The 24,725-nt window shown below is 36.1% G+C and overlaps 2 protein-coding genes across 3 annotated transcripts in view; both read left to right on the forward strand.

The window, feature by feature from the left end:
- LOC5572235 (gonadotropin-releasing hormone II receptor) overlaps window positions 1–24,725 on the forward strand; it is a 275,945-nt gene that overhangs the window by 121,402 nt on the left and 129,818 nt on the right. For both annotated transcript variants that reach the window (XM_001653870.3, XM_021850350.1), the window contains exon 2: window positions 15,673–15,863. In XM_001653870.3, coding sequence (XP_001653920.3) covers window positions 15,673–15,863 — 191 coding nt within the window. The remainder of the gene's footprint in view (window positions 1–15,672; window positions 15,864–24,725) is intronic.
- On the forward strand, window positions 20,925–21,548 carry LOC110678011 (NTF2-related export protein-like). Its single transcript, XM_021850351.1, has 2 exons — window positions 20,925–21,087; window positions 21,146–21,548. The coding sequence occupies exons 1-2, from the start codon at window positions 21,067–21,069 to the stop codon at window positions 21,386–21,388; spliced, it is 264 nt and encodes an 87-aa protein (XP_021706043.1). The 5' UTR covers window positions 20,925–21,066; the 3' UTR covers window positions 21,389–21,548.

A 24,725-nucleotide genomic window follows, 5' to 3' on the forward strand; every position in this document is an offset into this window, starting at 1 on the left:
ACACCAAATAGTGATCGTAGAACAGATTGTTTGTAAGCGTTTTGAAAATGCTAAAATTGTGTATTTTTTTTTAAATTCGTATAAAAAGCCTAAAATGCTCTTGATTCAAATGAAAACCGCTCTTACATGAAGTGTCATACTAATATTCTTTAGTTTTGCATTTGTTTTGCTTAACTGATCAACAGAAATTATGATATTTCATTTAGTATGCGGTGGGTTACGCACTATCAAAGTTACCCCGTTTTACGGTACTAAAAATTCTATCGAAAACATCATTTCCGGATTTCTTCAGGGACCATTCAATATACACAAATTCAGGAAGGCATTTTCAATCACTGCATTAACGAATTCTTCTGCTTCTTCTTGTCTTTACGTCTCTACTGAAACAGGGTTGCTTCTCAGCTAAGTGTCCTTATGAGCACTTTCACATTTTTCTTTGCCATTGATCATTTTTGCATATCGTGTGAAATGCACGATGATTATATACTCCCTGGGAAGTCGAGAAAATTTCCAACTCGAATAGATCCTCGACCGGTGATACTCGAACCCACGACTCTCAGCTTGGTCTTGCTGAATTGCTGTACGTTTGCCGCTACCACTATCTGGGCCCTTCTATTATCGATTATATCGGTGCACAGGTCTAGCCAACCAGTATAGATACGGGCCCTGTGCCAAAACCACCCTCATACTTACAACTAACTACTTATCGTTTACTGTCCGCCAACGGCACCCAGTGGCCACATAATTCCCAGTCATTGTCCCCTCCCAGTGGAACCATTTTGCACCGGAGCCCTCCTTTCGGAACGGTTGGGTTGTGGCCGTGGGAAAACAAGCTTGCCACAATTTGCCCACATCAATCCTTTAATGGCCGTGATGGGAATTCAGTCAGTGTGGGTGGACTTATTTAGGCGGGTTTGATGACTCCCATCAGAATGTTAAACCGAAGGCATCTCATAAGCTTACTATGGTAAAAAAAAGAAGAGTAGGATTAACAACGGCAATAAGAGCAAAATCTAATATTGAATTCATGCTGGGGGGTTGTTTGTCCAAATGGGACCGGACCGAACCGACACTGGACCAGAGCAGGATGGGAATCTGCTGGCATGGCGGTGCGGTTGCCACAGTTTTTGACAAAAAACGAACCAATTTGGGTGCTGTCCCGATCAGAAGTGCATCACAGAAAAATAGTTGTTTTATATCAAAAGTGGTTTTAAAAATCAACGTTCGTTATATTTAGGTAATTTGCAAAATATCGAACTGAGAACATTTTCATATTACAGTCAGCTCTCCCTTACTCAAGAGAAAAAAAAAACAACTAATTGAACGTTAACACTTCACTTCACTCCCTTACTCGATATTTCGTATCTCGTTCTCGTTAGAAAACTATAGTAAAAGATGGTTTTCATGGCCGACTCGATGGTCCCTTGGATTGCAGTTGCACTGGTTTTGTGTTCTGTAACTCGATACCTCCATTACTCGATGGTACCTTCGATATCGAGTTATAGAGAGTTGACTGTGTAACATAATTAAAACAGATTCAGTTATAATTATCAGAAATGCATACGATTTAACTTAATTTTGGAATCACGTACCGTCAAACGGGGTGACTTGCAACGGCGGGGTGATTTGCAACACATTGTAATTTACAACTAAATTTCACTATAAAACATAAATTGCATAAGAAAATTTGTTTTGAATCGGTGCTTCAATACGTGTGACTCACAATTCAGGTAGGGGCCACGATTGAAGCTGTTATTATATTTATGTTTATAGAATATACATAATTCTTTTAAATGTCTTGAAAACTGATACTTGATGGAGGTTCAATATCGTGACCTGAAAACATGAGACAGATTTAATTTACAAAAGTAATACTCCACATGTTGTTTCTATAACTAATAAGTGATAATATGACGAATTTTATTTTACGAAATTGGTGCAACAACTTATTAATAAAAATAATTTTTATGTAAATGTACTCATGCGGGGTGACTTGCAACACTTTATTTCAAAGCAATTTAGAGTTTTATAAAAGTTAAAAACTTTTGTGTTAGGTCTACTTCATAATCAAAAGAGTAATAGTTTATCAATCAACTACAAACACTCGTTAAAAATATTGTTCAGTTAAGATATTGGACCTTGACGATTTAACGCCTCTTTTTCCCATACAAAAATAGTTCAATTATTTTCTTACAAAAAGGTATTCAAAATGCTTTTGTACTGGTTCGAATGCTTTAATTACATGATTAACAATACGTAACAAGTGTGACTAATAAAAAATATCAACATTTTATTGGAAAAACCTAAATAAGCATTAGGTGTTGCAAGTCACCCCGCACAAGGACATTTAAAAAACCTTTTTGATGAGTTTTGATATGACAAAATAATTCGATTCAATCTTCTATCATCCCATTCTGTAGGCGGGCGGGCCATTCAAAGTTCTACAAGGAATTTAGAATTTTAGATGACGTTTAGATCATGGTTTTGGTTGATTGAAGTTGAAAAGTGTTGCAAGTCACCCCGTTTGACGGTAACTAATTAGAAATAATCTTTGCCATAATCAATCATTTCCATCTCCGTTATTATATTTTGTTTTCTTATAATTTAGATTAAACTATATCAAAGTCTGTTATCTCTGAGTATCTCTGATTCCTGAAATGATCTTACAATTTTTCAAGAATCAGAGATACTTTTTTGTTATCTGAACACCTAATCGGGTATAATTTGTAACACACATGTTTTGAAATAGCATATCTGGTTGTTATAATTTTGCAATTTCTTTTCGATCGGGGTGCATCTCATCCATCTCCGACTGGCAACTTTAATGGAGTGAAGCGTGACAATGGTTTTGAGTGGAAACGCAAAGCTGTTCCAGGCATTTTTGGGCGTTGTTTTTCATTCGTGATTGATTCCACTTAGTGCAGATAAACACGGCATTTGAGGAAAAAAAAGATGTAATTTGTTATAGATACGGGGGATTACAGTTCTGATTCACAATGGGGTATTATTGAAAGGGATTATTTTTTTTAAATTCTGTTTCCAAAACAGCTTAGTTTAATGAATAAAATTATCACACTCCAACTTGAAAAGTTTATGAGTTTCTACCTACCTTGATACCTTGATGGCTACAGCGTAGCTTCACGCCATTGTCGAGCTTCATCTTCGTCGGTCTTGGGCGAAACTTCTCCAGTTGCCTCGAACGTTTAGGGTCGCCAGGTCCTCTTCCACTGCGTACAGCCAGCGTATTCGTGGTCTTCCCCAAAGCCGCCGACCTCTACCTGGTTCCCTGCTGAATATTATTTTCGCAATTCTTTCGTCCGACATTCGCACTAAGTGACAAGCCCACTGAAGTCTGCCGTATTTTACACGCTTGATAATATTCGCATCTTTGTACACTTGATACAACTCGTGATTCATGCGTCTGCGCCACACACCATTTTCGAGTTTCCCACCGAGTATTGTCCGCAGCACTTTACGCTCGAGAACACCGAGAGCTTTCCTGTCTGACTCTTTCAACGTCCACGCTTCGTGCCCGTAGAGAGCCACCGGAAGAATCAATGTTTTATACAGGGCGAATTTTGTTTCCGTTTGCAAGCGGCGGGATCTAAGCTGGTTACGTTGTCCGTAAAAGGCCCTATTCGCAGCAGTAACACGTATTTTCACTTCATGGGAAACGTCGTTGTCACATGTCACAAGTGTTCCAAGGTAAACAAATTCTTCAACAACTTCAAACACATCCCCATCAAACACTACCTCAGCACCTACACCACCATGCCTGACTCTATCTCTACCTGCAACCATGTACTTCGTTTTGGTAGAATTAATGGTCAGGCCTATCCTCGCTGTCTCCTTCTTCAGAGGCACGAAGGCCTTTTCCACTGACCTGCGATCGATTCCAATTAGATCTATATCGTCCGCAAAGCCAAGGAGCATGTGCGACCTTGTGATAATAGTGCCATTTCTCTGGACGCCAGATCTCCTAATAGCACCCTCGAGTGCAATGTTGAACAGTAAATTCGAAAGTGCGTCTCCCTGCTTCAATCCGTCTATCGTCACGAACGAGGTTGACACCTCGTCTGCGATCCGAACACTTGATTTCGAACCATCCAGCGTAGCACGTATCAGCCTAATTAGTTTCGCCGGAAAACCATTTTCAGACATTATCTGCCAAAGCTCATTTCTTTTCACTGAGTCGTACGCCGCCTTGAAATCAATAAACATATGGTGAGTCTGCAAGTTATACTCCCGGAATTCGTCTAGGATCATTCGCAAGCTAAACATCTGGTCCGTTGCCGAACGGCCCTCACGAAAACCAGCTTGGTATTCGCCGACGAAGGACTCTTCGAGCGGTCTCAGTCTGTTAAACAGGATGCGTGACAGAATTTTGTACGCTGAATTCAGCAGGGTAATTCCTCTGTAATTGGCACACTCTAAGCTTCCTCTAAGAAGCTCAAAAAGCTTCCTCTCAGAAGCTTGAAAAGCCTCTCAGAAACTTGAAAAGTTTCCTCTTAGATGCTTGAAAAGCTTCCTCTCAGAAACTTGAAAATCTTCCACTCAGAAGCTTGAAAAGCTTCCTCTAAGAAGTTTGAAAAGCTTCCTCTCAGAAACTTGAAAAGCTTCCTCTCAGAAACTTGAAAAGCTTCCTCTCAGAAGCTTGAAAAGCTTCCTCTCAGAAGCTTGAAAAGCTTCCTCTCAGAAGCTTGAAAAGCTTCCTCTCAGAAACTTGAAAAGCTTCCTCTCAGAAACTTGAAAAAGCTTCCTCTCAGAAGCTTGAAAAGCTTCCTCTCAGAAGCTTGAAAAGCTCCATCTCAGAAGCTTGAAACGCTTCCTCTCAGAAACTTGAAAAGCTTCCTCTCAGAAGCTTGAAAAGCTTCCTCTCAGAAGCTTGAAAAGCTTCCTCTCAGAAGCTTGAAAAGCTTCCTCTCAGAAGCTTGAAAAGCTTCCTCTCAGAAGCTTGAAAAGCTTCCTCTCAGAAGCTTGAAAAGCTTCCTCTCAGAAACTTGAAAAAGCTTCCTCTCGGAAGCTTGAAAAGCTTCCTCTCAGAAGCTTGAAAAGCTCCATCTCAGAAGCTTGAAACGCTTCCTCTCAGAAACTTGAAAAGCTTCCTCTCAGAAGCTTGAAAAGCTTCCTCTCAGAAGATTGAAAAGCTTCCTCTCAGAAGCTTGAAAAGCTTCCTCTCAGAAGCTTGAAAACAGAAGCTTGAAAAGCTTCCTCTCATAAGCTTGAAAAGCTTCCTCTCAGAAGCTTGAAAAGCTTCCTCTCAGAAGCTTGAAAAGCTTCCTCTCAGAAGCTTGAAAAGCTTCCTCTCAGAAGCTTGAAAAGCTTCCTCTCAGAAACTTGAAAAGCTTCCTCTCAGAAACTTGAAAAGCTTCCCCTCAGAAGCTTGAAAAGCTCCCTCTCAGAAGCTTGAAAAGCTTCCTCTCAGAAGCTTGAAAAGCTTCCTCTTAGAAACTTGAAAAGCTTCCTCTCAGAAACTTGAAAAAGCTTCCTCTCAGAAACTTGAAAAGCTTCCTCTCAGAAGCTTGAAAATCTTCTTCCCAGAAGCTTGAAAGCTTCTTCTCAGAAGCTTGAAAAGCTTCCTCTCAGAAGCTTGAAAAGCTTCCTCTCAGAAGCTTGAAAAGCTTCCTCTCAGAAGCTTGAAAAGCTTCCTCTCAGAAGCTTGAAAAGCTTCCTCTCAGAAGCTTGAAAAGCTTCCTCTCAGAAGCTTGAAAAGCTTCCTCTCAGAAGCTTGAAAAACTTCCTCTCAGAAGCTTGAAAAACTTCCTCTCAGAAGCTTGAAAAGCTTTTTCTTAGGAGCTTGAAAAACTTCCTCTCAGAAGCTTGAAAAGCTTTTTCTTAGGAGCTTGAAAATTTTCTGCTCAGAAGCTTGAAAAGTTTCCTCTCAGAAGCTTGAAAAGCTTCCTCTCAGAAACTTGAAAAGCTTCCTCTCAGAAGCTTGAAAAGCTTCCTCTCAGAAGCTTGAAAAGCTTTTTCTTAGGAGCTTGAAAAGTTTCTGCTCAGAAGCTTGAAAAGCTTCCTCTCAGAAGCTTGAAAAGCTTCTTCTCAGAAGCTTGAAGAGTTTCTTCTCAGAAGCTAGAAAAGCTTACTTTCAAAAGTTTGAAAAGCTTCCTCTCAGAAGCTTGTAAAACATCCTCTCAGAAGCTAGAAAAGCTTCCTCTCAGAAGCTTGAAAAGCCTCTCAGAAGCTTGAAAAGTTTCCTCTTAGATGCTTGAAAAGTTTCCTCTCAGATGCTTGAAAAGATTCCTCTCAGAAGCTTGAAAAGCTTCCACTCAGAAGCTTGAAAAGCTTCCTCTCAGTAGCTTAAAAAGCTTCCTCTCAGACGCATGAAAAACATCCTCTAAGAAGCTTGAAAAGCTTCCTCTCAGAAGCTTGAAAAGCTTTTTCTCAGAAGCTTGAAAAGCTTCCTCTCAGAAGCTTGAAAAGCTTTTTCTTAGGAGCTTGAAAATGTTCTGCTCAGAAGCTTGAAAAGCTTCCTCTCAGAAGCTTGAAAAGCTTTTTCTCAGAAACTTGAAAAGCTTCCTCTCAGAAGCTTGAAAAGCTTCCTCTCAGAAGCTTGAAAAGATACCTCTCAGTAGCTTGAAAAACTTCCTCTCAGAAGCTTGAAAAGCTTTTTCTTAGGAGCTTGAATAGTTTCTGCTCAGAAGCTTGAAAAGCTTCCCCTCAGAAGCTTGAAAAGCTCCCTCTCAGAAGCTTGAAAAGCTTCCTCTCAGAAGCTTGAAAAGCTTCCTCTTAGAAACTTGAAAAGCTTCCTCTCAGAAACTTGAAAAAGCTTCCTCTCAGAAACTTGAAAAGCTTCCTCTCAGAAGCTTGAAAAGCTTCCTCTCAGAAGCTTGAAAATCTTCTTCCCAGAAGCTTGAAAGCTTCTTCTCAGAAGCTTGAAAAGCTTCCTCTCAGAAGCTTGAAAAGCTTCCTCTCAGAAGCTTGAAAAGCTTCCTCTCAGAAGATTGAAAAGCTTCCTCTCAGAAGCTTGAAAAGCTTCCTCTCAGAAGCTTGAAAAGCTTCCTCTCAGAAGCTTGAAAAGCTTCCTCTCAGAAGCTTGAAAAGCTTGCTCTCAGAAGCTTGAAAAGATACCTCTCAGAAGCTTGAAAAACTTCCTCTCAGAAGCTTGAAAAGCTTTTTCTTAGGAGCTTGAAAAACTTCCTCTTAGAAGCTTGAAAAGCTTTTTCTTAGGAGCTTGAAAATTTTCTGCTCAGAAACTTGAAAAGCTTCCTCTCAGAAGCTTGAAAAGCTTCCTCTCAGAAGCTTGAAAAGATACCTCTCAGTAGCTTGAAAAACTTCCTCTCAGAAGCTTGAAAAGCTTTTTCTTAGGAGCTTGAATAGTTTCTGCTCAGAAGCTTGAAAAGCTTCCCCTCAGATGCTTGAAAAGCTCCCTCTCAGAAGCTTGAAAAGCTTCCTCTCAGAAGCTTGAAAAGCTTCCTCTTAGAAACTTGAAAAGCTTCCTCTCAGAAACTTGAAAAAGCTTCCTCTCAGAAACTTGAAAAGCTTCCTCTCAGAAGCTTGAAAAGCTTCCTCTCAGAAGCTTGAAAATCTTCTTCCCAGAAGCTTGAAAGCTTCTTCTCAGAAGCTTGAAAAGCTTCCTCTCAGAAGCTTGAAAAGCTTCCTCTCAGAAGCTTGAAAAGCTTCCTCTCAGAAGATTGAAAAGCTTCCTCTCAGAAGCTTGAAAAGCTTCCTCTCAGAAGCTTGAAAAGCTTCCTCTCAGAAGCTTGAAAAGCTTCCTCTCAGAAGCTTGAAAAGCTTGCTCTCAGAAGCTTGAAAAGATACCTCTCAGAAGCTTGAAAAACTTCCTCTCAGAAGCTTGAAAAGCTTTTTCTTAGGAGCTTGAAAAACTTCCTCTTAGAAGCTTGAAAAGCTTTTTCTTAGGAGCTTGAAAATTTTCTGCTCAGAAGCTTGAAAAGCTTCCTCTCAGAAGCTTGAAAAGCTTCCTCTCAGAAACTTGAAAAGCTTCCTCTCAGAAGCTTGAAAAGCTTCCTCTCAGAAGCTTGAAAAGCTTTTTCTTAGGAGCTTGAAAAGTTTCTGCTCAGAAGCTTGAAAAGCTTCCTCTCAGAAGCTTGAAAAGCTTCTTCTCAGAAGCTTGAAGAGTTTCTTCTCAGAAGCTAGAAAAGCTTACTTTCAAAAGTTTGAAAAGCTTCCTCTCAGAAGCTTGTAAAACTTCTTCTCAGAAGCTAGAAAAGCTTCCTCTCAGAAGCTTGAAAAGTTTCCTCTTAGATGCTTGAAAAGTTTCCTCTCAGATGCTTGAAAAGATTCCTCTCAGAAGCTTGAAAATCTTCCACTCAGAAGCTTGAAAAGCTTCACCTCAGAATCTTGAAAAGCTTCCTCTCAGACGCATGAAAAACATCCTCTAAGAAGCTTGAAAAGCTTCCTCTCAGAATTTCGAAAAGCTTCTTCTCAGAAGATTCGAAAGCTTCCTCTCAGAAGTTTCTTTCTCTCAGAATCTTGAAGAGCTTCCTCTCAGAAGCTTGGAAAACTTCCTTTCTGAAGCTTGAAATCTTGGAATCTTGATTGAGATTGAGATTGAGATTTGGATTCAGATTCAGATTGAGCTGGAGATTGAGATTGAGATTGAGATTGAGATTGAGATTCAGATTCAGATTCAGATGCTACAAAATTTAACATAGTAGCTTTGCTTTTTCAATGATGGATGATGATTGAAGAAATCAGCTATCAAATGTCATCAACGCAGTCGTGTTTCAAACAACATTCGCATTTGATGCCAAGCAATTACATATGTGATATAGTCCCGAGGTCAAGCTTCTCGACTACTGATCTTGAGGCGCGCTGCCTGCTCGGGGAGCAATAAATCAATCAGTAAAAGTTCAATTTGTGCTGTTCTGTTTCGTCGCCGTCCACTGGAGTCAATCGAGTCCGCTAATCTCCCAAGCAATCGAACACTCGCTTTCTGAAACGAAAAAAAAAAAATGTTAAGATTAACCCTCTTCCTCCATACTTTTGCAAAACGTTTCGAACCACAAAAATATTCACAAGATGAGGATAGAACTACAAATATTAGCACCAAAGACAAATTAAAGACTTCGATGTCCCTTGCAGTTTCCCAAAATTTTATGGCTCATAAGGTAATCTAGAATGCCGTGAAAAGTGTACTGCGATCTGTCAAACTTGGGTACCTTTTGTACTACCGAGGGACCAAATGCAGTACTAGAAGTGGTATACAATCTGAGCCCGAGTGTGACGGACCTGTTAGCACTCTTCAAATATAGATTGTGACAAGTTCAACTTTGCCACGCGTCCACTGAAAACGGTGCCTTACTCATATACGATAGAGCTAACTGTTTTTTTATGTGACTTTGATAGTGTGTATATATAGGTGGATTTTGAAAAATGTGCATTAAATTATTAGAGAAAAGTGGGTTATAAAGCTGAAATTGTAAGTCGAATCTAGTCCACGACACTGAAGACGGCCTTATAGTTAAGGTCGAAATAGGCGTATCTGTCAAAGATACAAACTCTAGCGGAATTAAATAGTGTAGTATTAAATTATGGGGCCTAGATAGCCGCAGCGGTAAACGCGCTGCTATTCAGCATGACTATGTTGAGTCCACTGGTCGAGGATCTTTTGGTAATGGAAATTTTCTCGATTCCCAGGGCATAGAGTATTTTCGTACCTGCCACACGATATACACATGCAAAAATGGTCAATCGGCAAAGAAAGCTCTCAGTTAATAATTGTGGAAGTGCCAAGGGGTGGATCACTTGTTCAATGTACATCAAATGTACATTCATTTGCATCAAATGCATTTTTTCGACATTCCCATCAACTTAGCATTGGCGTTAGCAACACAACCTTATCAACGTATCCTTCTATAGCAACACGTATTTATTTGTTGTTCATGTTTGAAAATGTTTATTCTTTACAATGATGATCCATTGCTAATAATCATTTATTGCAGATAATTGAGCAACTATTTTCATCGGATCTTTGAGGCATTGCCTTAAGAAATATTGTAATCATAAGCCTTATCCTTATGGATTATTACAAATTCTCTATGGTTAATTTGACAAATTTAAACTGCGAATGAACAAAATCAAAGGAAAACAACAATGATGATAATGATAATAATACTTGATCCACTTACCTCACCCCATTAAAAAGTAGGGGTAAGTGTACCTTTTACAATATATCTGTATTTATTTATAAAAATCACATATTTTTCGTTGTGATTCATTCAAATAGAACTGAAAAGCTCACCATGTGTCGAAAAAACTAATAGAATTCGATTTTAGACAGAGATACAATGAATTTTTGATTGATGGAAAACAATTTTGAAATTAATCAATTGTTGCAACTAACAAGTTTGCTTGTGTTAGTGTGCGTGTAGTACCAGTTTTGCAATAGTATCAGTGTGGACCTAAGAATATAACCTAAAACGAAGCAATGGTGCGAAAACATTCAACATATTCAAGTAGGGTAAATTATGGCTTCGGCACCCTGAGGGTATTTTCGAGCTGCCGAATAAAACAACACGAGAACAGCTTAAGAAATACTCACCACTTTGAAAGGTCCAATTCTCCGCTCCAATACCAATTTGTCACAAAAGCTACGCACCGATCACTCATGCACTATTTAACTTTTGATTTGTCTATAAAGCACTCGAAAATACTGAATTTTTATGCTTTAAATCACAAATTAAAATTAATGCACTTTGCTTTCCTCGGCAATCACTTTTTATTACGGGAATAAATTGCCAGAAAACCATATTCAATTGCGGTGTATTTTTCATTCACAATTTAAATTCATTGAAAAATCGAACACAACTGATTAATGCATTGGAATTAGGCAACAAAGCATGCATTGGTAATAATTGAGCCTTTCGATACTTTCTTTATCTGAAGATTGTAGCGCACAAACTTTAATATACTGACAAACAAATAAAATATACACTGAAACAAGCGTTGCAGTAATGAGAACCATGAACGTGTTTTAAAATTTACTATTCCAACCACGATTGAGCTATCATGAACGCTTTTTATTTGCGTTTTGTTCCCTCTCAATCCAACCGCGTCGATAGCCAAGCGGCTAGCGTTCGCGCTTGACAATCGCCAGATCCTCGGTTCGATTCTGGTCTGCTGCAAGTTTTTAACCATGATATAGTAATGTTTACTATACAAATGGTGCCATGGTAAAATTGAATGCACAAAATATTTGAAATAAATGCGAATTTAGTCTGCACAAATCAAGTGGCGTTGTGTATTTAATTTAACCCTCTGATATAGTATTTTCAACCGCAACGCTGTTCTCAGTGTACGTCTTTCAATAGGTAAACTATTTTGGCAACACTCCTGTTGTTCTACAGGCAATCAGAGGATGATGTTTTTGTGTCAAGTCATAAGTGCATTGATTTGCAAAGGGCCTATAGGCCTATTCAAATGACGTCTCAAATCAGCTGATCGGGAAGCACTTTTAAATTTCTTCTATGAAAATGACAGGCCCGTGTTAGCACCGGTCCTCCACCGATGTTAACAAATGCATAGACGGATCTGTCACATGAAAGGGCCTATTTTGATTTTCCCATACACTGAGAATAATATGAACGTAAAAAAAAATAAAAATAGCCTTTAGAATTTTCAATTTTGCGTTACCTTTTAGCGATTTTTTGTGCATAGACACTAGGGTGCGGCTTATTTTCCAAAAGTTCACAAAAAACAAAAAATCGTGTGTTCTTATGAATTCAAATCATATTATAACAGAAACCGCAAAGTTTGAGCCAAAAATATTAAGATTTATATATTTATTTATTTATTCACCGTCTTTGACTACAGGTCACATAGACTGAAATTTTAATATTATGTACTTTACTTAAATTCTATGTCTTATCCTATTAACAATTTAGGGGTGGCGCATGCGTCTTGAAGGTGAATTTTCAAGTTATAAAAAATGGCCTTCAGTGAAAACACCATAACTTCGGTATTTCTCACCAATTTCAAAACTTTTTGCATCATTATTTTCAAAATTAAATATATAAAAACTTTGTAGAACATCAAATTTGTCTTAAATCGAAACAAATCTTTGTTAAATGTAGTTTTCTCGAAATTTTTCTTCATTTTACTGGAAAATTTATATTTGTTTGACCATTAGTTCATAAATACTCAACCTATTTCAAATGTTTGTACTGTCGAAGCTATAACGACATGGCAAGATAGCGTCGTAATAGAGAAATGTCGTTATAGAGAATAATGATAACATTAAAATCTTTTTCAAGGGACCGAAAAATGTCGCTATAGAGAGCTTTTGTCGCTATTAAATGGTCGTTATAACGAGCTTCGACTGTACATGTTTTTGAAGCAAAAAAAAAAATAGTTGTTTACATACTGTTCCTACAACATATGTTTCTAAAAAATGGTTTTGGCTTAGTTTTGTAACAAAAACTACCCGAAATCATGATTTTTTTAAAGAAAAAATCGAATTTCTTTGGATTGTTTAAGGTTTTTTTCGCCAAAAATTACATTTTTTCTATAAAACTAGTGTTTGTAAAGCATTTTGTTTTAATTACGAGTTGAATAGTGCATATATTTATTAACATGAGCAAAAATATTGTTGTTTCAAAATTATTTAAAAATTGTTGACTAGTCCTTTTCGAAGATTTATCAAATGAGGAAAACCAGTTTCAGCTTTAAACATATTGTTTTACCGACAAAAATTAAAAAAAATGACATTTTTCGTTAAAAAATCATGGTTTTGTGCAGTTTTTGTTGAATAACTTGATTAAATCATTGTTTTTATTGAAATGTGTCGAATGAAAAGTATGAAAATAATTAAGTAAGCTTCTAAACCATGCAAAAAGATTTGGAATCGGTTGAGAATTCATGATGTTATGGTCAAACAAAGATATTATTTTAGTAAATTGAGGAAACATTTGGAGTAAACTACTTTTTATTGCAACTAGTTTTGATTTTACACAAATTTGATATTCTCCAAAGTTTTCTTAAATTTAGTTTTCAAGATAATGGTGCTGAAAGTTTCAAAATTGATTAGAAATTACCGAAGTTATGGTGACTTCACTGAAGGCCATTTTTTATAATTTGAAAATTTACCTTCAAGACGCTTGCCCCCCTCTAAATTCAAACGCAACTCTGAAATTCAAGTAATCCGATAATCGTGTTCCGTGGATTTTTCTTGCAGAGTACAATATTATGAATCAATTAATCATGATGTCACGCTGCAACTTCTAGGCTGGATTCGCACTTGCTGCAAGACCATGACATGGCAATTTTTACAGCCGAAATGCTGCCATAGTGAGATTGAATACAAAAAATATTCGATATAATAAATGAAAACGAAATTAGGCAGCGTCAATTTATGACATAACGTTAAAATGTACAATTTTCGATTATTCCCCTCTCCGCAACGGTCTTTGCATGCAAACAATAAATATTGTGTTTCCCCTAGAACGTAACGTAATTTGTGAATGGTGCCTTAGTCTGCATAAATTTAGTGGCGTTGTGTATTCAATTTGACTCTCTGAAATTCTATTTATAATTTCAATTCTGTTCTCAGTGTAATCTGTATTTTTCTGCATTGGCCCTTTCAACGAGTAGAACATAATGAGTGATGTTTAATTACAGGATTTGTCAACAAATACGAAATGTTACCAATACATAAACTAGTTTTTGCGCAGTTTTGGATTGCCGAAGTGAACATTTTTGTTGCCGACAATAGTAATTGCATTGCCGAAAAAAGAAAAAGTGCCTCGTGACTTTTGGGAGGAAAAATAAAAGATTAAGAGAATAAAATAGTGTTTTGTGTATAATAATTAACAAATGAAGAGTGCTCAAGTGTAGATAAGGTGTCTGCTACTAATTGTTGTGCTCTATTGTTGCGTAAATTTGCCCTCTTAAAAGTTCAGCTGCTTAGGCTGCCGACAATACGTAAGTTCCCCTATTTATGCTTAATATTGACAAATGATACACTTCCCCCACTGTACCTTACTACAAATCTTTCGGTTTAACAAGTTCTGGATGATTTAGCAGTGTTTTCGAGTTTAATAAATGACAAGTTCGACACTTTGACGAAGACAAACGTTTGAGCAAGCCATAATTTGCAAATTTTCAAGAAGTGTACATTTAAATGCATTTGAATGCATCAAATTTTCTCGAACTATCAGATGCATCAGGAGTGATCCACCCCTTGGGAAGTGCTCCTAAGAATACTAATCTGAGAAGCAGGCTTTGTCTCAGTTGGGCGTAAAGCCAGAAAAAAGAAGAAGAAAAAGAAGTATTAAATTAGGGTTTTCATTTACCTACAGATATTCCACTAAACAGCTCGAAGATTTATTATCATTGAAATTGTAGGTTTTTGATGTGAAATATTTGACGGATTGCCTACTTCTAAAGGGCAATTTGTGTAAATAATGTGTGGAGATGAAATTTTTGTCTACTTAATAATCAGTCCACATGGGATGGTTACGCAAATCTTGTTTAAATAGGCTTCAAATGCCATATTTTTTTAATTTCTTCAGGTTTTTTAAATTGAATTTCACATAAATTCAGTTTCTAATTTACTTGCAGTCATTCCAGGAATAACCTGAAGTTATTAATCATCATTCCACCTGATGTTGATTTTCACCTGGAACAGAAAATCAGTTATGACGTAACGGCTGGAAAGTTATGTGCGATTGAGCCAAGTTTGTTATCTTTTTCCCGGTAATATCCTGAATCAAGAAATAAGATCTCCGTTTCCGTTATTTAGACTGCGTCATTGCGTGTTGACCGGGAAAAGCAGCCGTCATCTTTTCTCCTCCGCACAAACCGGTGCTAATTAATGCTTGTTTTGCGCGAAAGCTCAATTCTGCGAAGCAAACAAGCACTCGGCAACCCCATTTGGGGAGCGTTCATAAATTACGCCAAGCAATGTTTAGCCATTATCACACCTTCCCTTCACCAACGACACACTCTTTGAAAAGAGTCTTCAAAAGATTTGTATAAATCGTCTCATTTATTTGACCCCTTTTATATTTATTAGGAGCGCGACGTAATTTATGAACGATTCCTTAGCTCTGGCTATATAGTTGCAGGCGTCGATTAATTATCGGGATCCTTTCATCTTTCGAATCACGGAGCAGGAGGGCCGTGTCTGGGGGTTTGTTCACCTACTATAGAAAAGCTAGATGTCATTTCGTCGATTGTTCAGTTTTATGCCGTAAAACGGGGTAACTTTGATAGTTTTTTGGGAGAAAATCTAGTTTGTCTGTGTCTCAAATTTATAACGTTGTACTGCCAAGTAGTAGACTGTAAAGTAGGCCATGTAAGAATCTTTTGCAAATTATCATTGTATTGCATTCCGATTTTCCCTTTTTCCGGTTGATTTTAACCAATGTTTAACTCACAAATACATCGCATCTCTTGTCAAATCCACCTGTTCTCGAGCCATTTCGTGACATACATACACCATTCTATTTTTATTCATATAACATGTAGAAGAGAGATACAATTCGGCTGATGTCATTCATATTTACAAAACCTCCGGAGCCAGAAAAAAAAACTGATTTTGACACAAATGGGTCCTAATTTTTATTAAAGGGTGTTGTAGTATGGGATAAATATCCGGGGACCCAAAAAAAAAAACAATTCAACAGCTGTATCAAAATTAACCACTATTTCAAAGAAACCCATTTCACGGTACATATAACAAAGTTTTCCGTGTCTCTCTCTCTCCAACAGGTCACACCGAAACGACAGTGGCCGTCATCATCGTGTACTGCGTGCTGTTCATCATCGCTGCCGGTGGAAATTTGTCCGTCGTGATAACCCTGTTTCGATCACGGCGCCACCGGAGGTCCCGAGTCAGTCTCATGATTTGCCATCTGGCCGTGGCGGACTTGATGGTGGCCTTCATCATGATCCCACTGGAGGTGAGTTTCGATGTTCAGCACCAGTTCATAGTTTTAGATTGAATGCTGTTTTTGATGCCAAGTCACGTGCTGCAGGAAGGGACTCTCTGTTGGTCTCTAAAATGCAATTATGCACCCCGCGCACAGAGGAGTGACTAGAACAAATTCGTGGAGATAATTTCAAATTTGAAAAGTTGAAATTTTGATCTTGCTAATAGTATACGGCACGTAGTAGCCAGATTTCGAAGATGTCAAAATTCTTTGAAAAATTTGACAAGATTACATAGAAGTGGATTTTGCATATACAAAATTGTTGTTTTTCTGTGATGAATTTTCTAAAATGTATATACGGTCATCTCTCCATAACTCGATTTTGAAGGGACCATCGAGTTAGGAAGGTATCGAGTTACAGAACACAAAACCAGTGTAAATGCGCAGATACTAATTTTGGCTATGATTGACCCGAATCATTCCTATCTGTGCGTCGTCATCCTGCCGGTAGGGGAAATGAGTGATGTTTGCAATAATATTTGAATAGATCCGGTGCATTTCTCTCTAATGGATTCAGGATGAAATTTATTAGGTGTATGTGCAGAATTGAGTTCAAAATAGAATTTTCTAATGAAATCGAAAAGTTTGACATTCTTAATTACTATCATGAGCTTGTGTATGAGTTGTTTACGTATCGAGTTTACAGCAGCGGGGGCAAGTCCAGAGGCACTTTCTATGTGGGAGTTTTCATTGAAATAGACATGGTATATTTATCGTGCCAAATTCAGGGAATTGATAGTTCAGTACACAAACACTTATTGCGTGTTGGCTCATGTCACCAATTATTTCTTTTTGTGGCATGTGGGGATTTTTTTTTTATTTCCGTACAGGTTTGGGCCGAAGGGTCTCAGATTTTCATGAAACTTTTTTCCACAGGCAGGGCTCATCAATATATTAATAAAAAAAAACTGAGAATAATTCAGGGTCGCTTATTTTCCCGGAAAACTCAGTTGGATTTTTTTTTGTTTTCCTCTGACATTTCTTCTTCTTCTTCTTTCTGGCGTTACGTCCCAACTGGGACAAAACCTACTTCCCAGCTTAGTGTTCCTATGAGCACTTCCACAGTTATTAACTGAGAGCTTTCTATGCCAATAGACCATTTTTGCATGTGTATATCGTGTGGCAGGTACGAAGATACTCTATGCCCTGGGAAGTTGAGCAAATTTCCAACCCGAAAAGATCCTCGACCGGTGGGATTCGAACCCACGATACTCAGTTTGGTCTTGCTGAATAGCTGCGCGTTTACCGCTACGGCTATCTGGGCCCCAAAACTGACACTACTTACTTTGAAAAATCATAACTCAAGAACGAAGCATCGTAGAAACAAAGTTTTTTTTTATGAAAATGAAAGCAAATTAAAATCTCAGGATTAAGAAAAAATATTAACTGGAAAAAGTTTTCTACAAAATTTTCCACCGTTGAGAAAATTCGTAAAGAAAAGCCGAAAAAACTATGCTCCAACTCGTGGAAAATTTTCAAAAAAAATATTTTTGAGAAGGTAATTTCATAAGCTGAAATTTTTGAAATGTTTTTTTTTTTCGTTTTTGAGTTATGGCCAATTTTGTAAAAAATGTGCAAATGTGCCATTTTGAGCCTTTTCTCTGAAAAATCATAGCTCAAGAAAGAAGCATCGTAGAAACAAATTTTCTAAGAAATAGAAAAAAATTTTAACTGGAAAAAGTTTTCCACAAAATTTTCCACCGTTGAGAAAATTTGTAAAGAAAAGCCGGGAAAACTATGTTCCAACTCGTGTAAGATTTTCAAAGAAATATTTTTGAGAACAGAATTTTATAAATTTCAATCACTGAAATTTTTAGATGTACAACTTTTTAATTCCCGCGTTTGATCATAGTTTTGTGAAAAATGCCCAGATTTCTCGTACAAGTCTTTTCGTTCGAAAATCATAACTGAAGATAAAAGCGTTACAGAAACATTTTTTTTGTCAAATCGGAATCAAATTTTCTCAAAACTTTGAGATTTTTTTGAAATGGAATAAGTTTTCCTGGACATTTTTCACCGTTAAGGAAAATAAATAATGATAACCCGATTAGCTATTCCAGCTGAGCGGTTCCACAGAAAATGACGACTTTTTTCCCAAATTTCATTTTTATATTTTTTGATTTGGATGAAATTTTGCAAATGCTTTCTTTATGCCCAAAAATGCCTTTTTGCATCATTGGCTCGCCATTTTGACTCTAGCCTTACTTTTGAGAAGGGCCTAAGAAAAAAATCCCTAATAACTTTCAAAAAATTATAACTTAGAAACGGTTTGTCCGATCAGTTTGGTGCCTTCCGCAAAGTTTTAGGTTATTGTTGGGACTATCTGGAAAAAATATACACTTTAAAAAAAATGTAATATTTTATACATCGAAAATAAAGCTTAAAAATCCATTTTCACAAAAATCGTTTTCTTGATTTTTTTTATTTTTTTATATTTTAAAGTAGACAAAAAATGGAGTCAAGATGGAGAAATCATGGACAAAAAAGTTATGATTTATTGAAAAAAGGTGAATTTTTGAAAATTGTCATAATAAACTTTTTAAATATTTTTCAACTCGATATTGTGAAAGTACGCAAAATTTACAACAAAAAGGGTATACGGAAAAATCAGGCTAACTTTTACCGTTTTAAAGATACAGCGATTTTAATACAAAATTATGATATCATTTTCAATTTTCGGTCATTATAATATAACATAGAAACGGTTTGTGCGATCAGTTTGGAATCTACCGCAAAGTTTTAGGTTATTGTTGGGACTATATGGAAAAAATATACACTGTAGAATAAAAAGTTGTAATTTTTTTTATATTTTTATATGTTAAAGTAGACAAAAAATGAAGTATTTTGCACAGTGGGTCAAGATGGAGAAATCATGGACAAAAAAGTTATGATATTTTAAAAAAAGGTTGATTTTTCAATATGGTCTAAATAAACTTTTTGAATGTTTCGGTAGCAATTAGCTTTTTTTTACTGTGTATATTTTTTTCCAGATAGTTCCAACAATAACCTAAAACTTTGCGGAAGACACCAAACCGATCAGACAAATAGTATCTGAGTTTTAATTTTTTGAAAATTGTTAAGGCTTTTTTTCTTAGGCCCTTCTCAAAAGAAACGCTAGGGTAAAAATGGCGAATCGATGATGCAAATAGGCATTTTTGGGTATAAAGAAAGCATATGCCAAATTGCAGCCAAATCAAAAAATACAAAAGTAAACCGACATTCGAATTCAAATGGAACCGCTCAGTTTATAAAGCTTATTTTCAAATTTATAAGTTTATAAACAAAATTACTTAAGAACGAAACAGCATAGAAACAAAGATTTCTTCAATCATAATGTAGGCATTTTTTCCAGCTACCTGTTAGGTAACTACAAAATTGACAGTTAAATCAATGGGTAGACAATATGGCAATTAGGTATTTACCAATTCTGGTTTAAAGCGTTGAAATGGCTTGAGAATCATAAGTTTACCAAAAAACTAACAAAGAGCAGTGAGAAAGTGCAAGTGTTGTCAGCTGTATATTACTCGTTATTGCCGAAGCTGTTGAAATGGACAAAGTTCAATACTACGAATACTATTCGCTATGCTGTAACGCCCAAATTTACGCTCGATTAGCCATGGTCTCATGACCAAGTTTCATTCGAATGGAGTTCGGTGGATTACGGAAAAGATGAAAAACTACATGAAGTGCATGATTATGATTAACCAGAAACGAAAATCTTCTGGTGTAAGCAACTAAAGACAATCTTTCCGGTTGAAAAAATAGATAGTATTAAGATGAAAATGTAAGTTATATACTGAATAATTCAATAAATCAAATTAAAAAAATAATAATCTTATTTGTTCCATAGAAAAGAAAGAATCCCTTTTCAGTGCAATGAAAAATTGAGGCAGAAACAGTTTTTTTTCAGTTTTTCTTAGCGGTGTAATTTTTCATGAAAAATATAATCCATTCCGACTTATACTTCATTAAAACCAATCCCATATATTTTTTCAGATATTTTAGAAAATTTGCAATTGCTTTGATAAAAAATCTTTGTTTTTCCGATGCTTCGATTGAAATATGGGTTTTCAAAGAAAAGGCTTATATGGTAATTCCACAAAATTGGCCATAACTCAAAAACGAAAAAAAAAAATACATTTCAAAAATTTCAGCGATTAAAGCTTATGAAATTACCTTCTCAAAAATATATTTTTGAAAGTTTTCCACTAATTGGAACACAGTTTTTCATAAGAAAAATTTTGTGGAAAACTGTTTCCAGTCAATATTTTTTTTTATTTCTGAAAAAAATTGCTTTCATCTTCATAAAAAAACTTTGTTTCTACGATGCTTCTCTCTTGAGTTATGATTTTTCAAAGAAAAGGCTCAAAATGGCACATTTGCACATTTTTTACAAAATTGGCCATAACTCAAAAACGAAAAAAAAGTACGTTTCAAAAATTTCAGCGATTAAAGCTTATGAAATTATCTTCTCAAAAATATTTTTTTGAAAATTTTCCACGAGTTGGAGCATAGTTTTTCCGGCTTTTCTTTACGAATTTTCTCAACGGTGGAAAATTTTGTGGAAAACTTTTTCCAGTTAATTTTTTTTTTATTCCTGAGAAAATTTGCTTTGCCACCCCCATGGGTAATGTCTTTTACATTACCGCGGGGTTGACGTAGAACTACTATGGACACAACTTCGATCAATTCTGGGTCAGACTCGCCCGCATAACAAAATACAGTTTGTCTTACTTTAAGAACAATAAATATCTTGTAACGGGTATGGTTAATGTATCAGAAATAATTGCTTTTATGTTTAACCATATGGACTTCAAAGCTGTTCACCATTTCAAACAGTATGATTAACCCATACCTATCAGTAACAATATGTGATACTGCTCTGATATTGTTAAATTATATGGGAATGGATTCAAGCAAGATATGGTGAAAACATTACGCCACCATTCGGCAAATTGTTTTTGTTTTAATTTGTGCAACACACTCACACATTTGCATTTGACAATATTGAACTACATTTTAACAGTTCGACAAATTGTTACATTTTGTTGGTATTTGTGAGCGACAATCTAGCGTTGAGTGTAGAAAAAAAATCGCCGTCGGATTGCCGTCGAAGAAAAACAGTCGTGTTAAACTGAAATTATATTTACAAAACAGCAATTCACATCAAAAAATGACAACTGCGATCGACCCAGTAAGTACATTTATTTCGCCAATCTGTTGGATGTTTGGTTCAAACCCAATCCCCGTAGGAACTGCGCACCAAAATCGATGCCGCTTGCCGGATGGAGGAGGGATTCACCAAACTCTACAACGAAAAAGTAGCCAAGAAGCGGCATCAGATGACCCGGTTCTACATGGACAACGGTTTGCTGGTGTGGAACGGAGATGGTGCCAACGGGAAGGACAACATCCAGAAGTACTTCCAGGAACTGCCCCGCTTCGAATACATTATGAACACCCTGACTATAATTGAATCATCGCAGGGCTGGTAGCGGATCTAATTTTCTATTTTAATTCTTTAATTCGAGTCTTTAAAAAGTGCAAAATTAAATGCAAATTCCTGTGCTTTAATAATGTACAACTGAAGTCAATTATTTAAGGAACTATGATGATTTGAGTAAATAGTTGATCAAGTTGAAGCATTATTTTTCTCTTCACGTATTTATTTGTTTCATCATTTCTTATTTAATGAATTCAATTCAAATACTTGATTCTTATGGTATAACACTTACATACCAGTATGGGATAGGGTAAAAATACAATAAAGCACCGTAATCCAACAATTATGCATACGTTATTTATTTCCCTTAGAATCATATGGTTCAAAATTTATCAATACTATTTGGCTTACATTAATTTTGCCAGAAAATGGACAGTATATCTACCTTTTGGAAAACTGTTGATGACAAATTTTGTTCGAGAAAATCGACGTTTTCAAATGGTTACATAACTTAACCGCCTATTCCCCACATTGTGATTTTCCTATTTACCGTTTGTCGAATTGTTAAAAGCGTTTCGGGTATGGTGGATATATTGTTATTTTTCATTGTAACCAAAATGTTTCAGATATTGTTGCAAATTGTTGTGGACCTTTCGGGAAACTGTACTGATATAGTTCTTGTTTATGCGGGCGTACAACAGTGCGGTAGCTTTTTGCAGGTGATATAATGTTTGATGATAGATGATAGGTGCTGTGATTGTGAGTATTCAATAAGAGAGATCTGTCATTTGGTTTGGTCGTCTTGTAGCTTGGATCCAACGCACAGAGAACTAACCAGAATTCCAAGAAGACTGGTGTGGTAGCTAGAGTTAGTAGATTTAGATTCAGAATTGTTTTGAATAAATAGACTGTTTTTTGCACTCATTTTACGAGCATTGGTACATGCTGATTACAATTATTTGAGCGTGTATGAATAATGCCACAATAAAAACATTACATTCAGTGTGTATGACGGCCTGCTGACAAGCGCATAAACGTCACGACCGCGTGAGCGTTAATCATAAGCAGTGATGCCACATACACAGATTTATCTGTAATTACACAGATTTTTTCCTGTTCTTGCCTACAGATATCTGTGATCACAGATCACAGATTTTTTAGATAAAAGATAAGATAAAAGATAAGATATTTCACGAGTTAAAGACACGGTTTTGGAAGATTTAAATCAGAAATGCTATTAGTAGAGTTTTCAATCCCGGGAACATTTCCCGGGAAATGAGATTTCCCGGGATTCCAGTTTCCCGGGAAATAAGTTTTTGCTTCCAGGGATTCCCGGGAAGCTCTACACGCAAACACATTTTGTTGTATAATCTACCGAATCCATGGAAGAATTAAGAACTGCACCAACGATTTTCAACCGACTACAAAAATCTGTTAACTTTACTATAATCTGGTAAAAATCACTGATCAGTGAAGTAAATGTGACCATGTCCATAGTAGCATTCTCTACAAAGCTTTGTTTTTCAATCCACTGTAACACAGTGTGGTCAAAAGTATACTGCCAAACTTGTCAAATCAAGATTTTTTCTAGTTATTAATACTGCAGCTCTAGTTAAATAAACCGAATATATTTTCTTGTGTAGTGATGGTGATGTTGACTGTGTTTTTGTAGAGTTGACAGATTAATGTAGTCGGTTGAAAACCGTTGGTGCAGTTCTTAATTTTACCATGGATTCAGTAGTTTCTACAATAAAATTCATTTCAGTGTAATTTCATGAAGAATTCTAAAGATCATCTATATTCAAATAAAAACCATCGTTCAATTGACTGTTCATTTATTGAGCTGATTTTCGTAATCGTAATCTTCTCGTAATAGTTATCGAAGAATGCATATATTCAAAAATGCATTTTGAAATATTGGTTGTTGAAAATGGAAAATTTGACATTATCAGCCAACGTGCATGCAAGTTTGTGAGCTTGTAAGGCAATTTATTTGCTTAATTTACCACAAAATTCAAACTTTATGAGTATAGCAATACTTATCAGCGAAGTTCATAATACTATCTCAAAAGTTATAGAAAGTATTGTATTTTACCATATAAGAGAAACGAAGAGTTTTGTATAGAGACTACAAGCATGTTGAAAAAATTGATTTAATCAAAATTTTATCGAGCAACTTCAATATAATTATATCTGAAATGAAACTTGAAGTCCTATTTTGCATGTTTGCTGGACTAGATCACAAAAAAGTTTGATGAATTATATCTTTAATTTCATGGAAACATCAATTAAACCAGTGTTTTTTACAACTGTGTAGTGAAGTGTAGCTAAAATTTGTGACGTGCAGGGACAATATGAGAACGGAATTAGATTCAGCTACTCCAAATCTACTAGAGACACATAATTTAATGTTTGAGACACGCAAAAATGTCATTTTTGTTACGCTGTGTAACAGTCTCAATTTTCAACGAAAGACTAGTTGGTTTTTGATTTAATATTCTAAAAGATTGAATTAATGTTGGGCAATATTATTTGAACTTTATACGATTTGTCTAGATGACCTGCACATGGATTTTTGCCGAAATTTAGAAAGTTTTTTGTTTCAAATCCTAGCATAAAACGGAGCCAAAAGATTTTTTTTGAGAAATATAAACAAATTACTTATAAAAATAAATAACCGTACACATTTACTGGTCTAAATTATAATATACATATGCATGGATAATTCAAAAACACTCCTTCAAATTAGCATGATGCTCACGGTTTTCATGAATTTCCCGGGATCCCGGGAATTCCCGGGAAATGAAAATTTTCATTCCCGTTTCCCGGGAAGTCAAATCCCGGGAAAATTGAAAACTCTAGCTAAACTTAAGTATTTTAATTTTTTAGAAACAATTTTGCATCTCAATTTTACTTCTACACACCTAATTTATTTCGCCGAGGCCGGCAAAAATAATTGCCGAGAACCCAACAGCTGAGATTTCGGCAAAAATCTCAGTAAAAGTTCAAAGTGCCGATTGAACTGCAAAATGTTAAATCAACCCAGCTGTCAAAATTTGACGAAAATATCTGCAATCATTTGCTGAAAATCTCGGCACACCACTACCGAGATTCGGTAAATGATATTTTTTTCTATTGGAAGAAGAATAAGAAGAAAAAAACTTTCATAAATTTCAATGATTGAAACAAATTTGTTAAAATTACATATATAATTGTGTTACAATATACCACCACAGAAAAAATCAAAATTTTCACAAAATTGGTGAAATTTCGTGCTTTTCTTTTTGAAATAAATGATAGCAGCACAACCACTTTCGCTGCACTTCGATTGTTTCAAGCTCATCCCGGGGAATATTCCTAAAAGTGTAATAAAAATAGCATTAACTGAG

Source organism: Aedes aegypti, chromosome 3 (genome assembly GCF_002204515.2).
Source record: "Aedes aegypti strain LVP_AGWG chromosome 3, AaegL5.0 Primary Assembly, whole genome shotgun sequence".
Taxonomy (NCBI): Eukaryota; Metazoa; Arthropoda; class Insecta; order Diptera; family Culicidae; genus Aedes; species Aedes aegypti.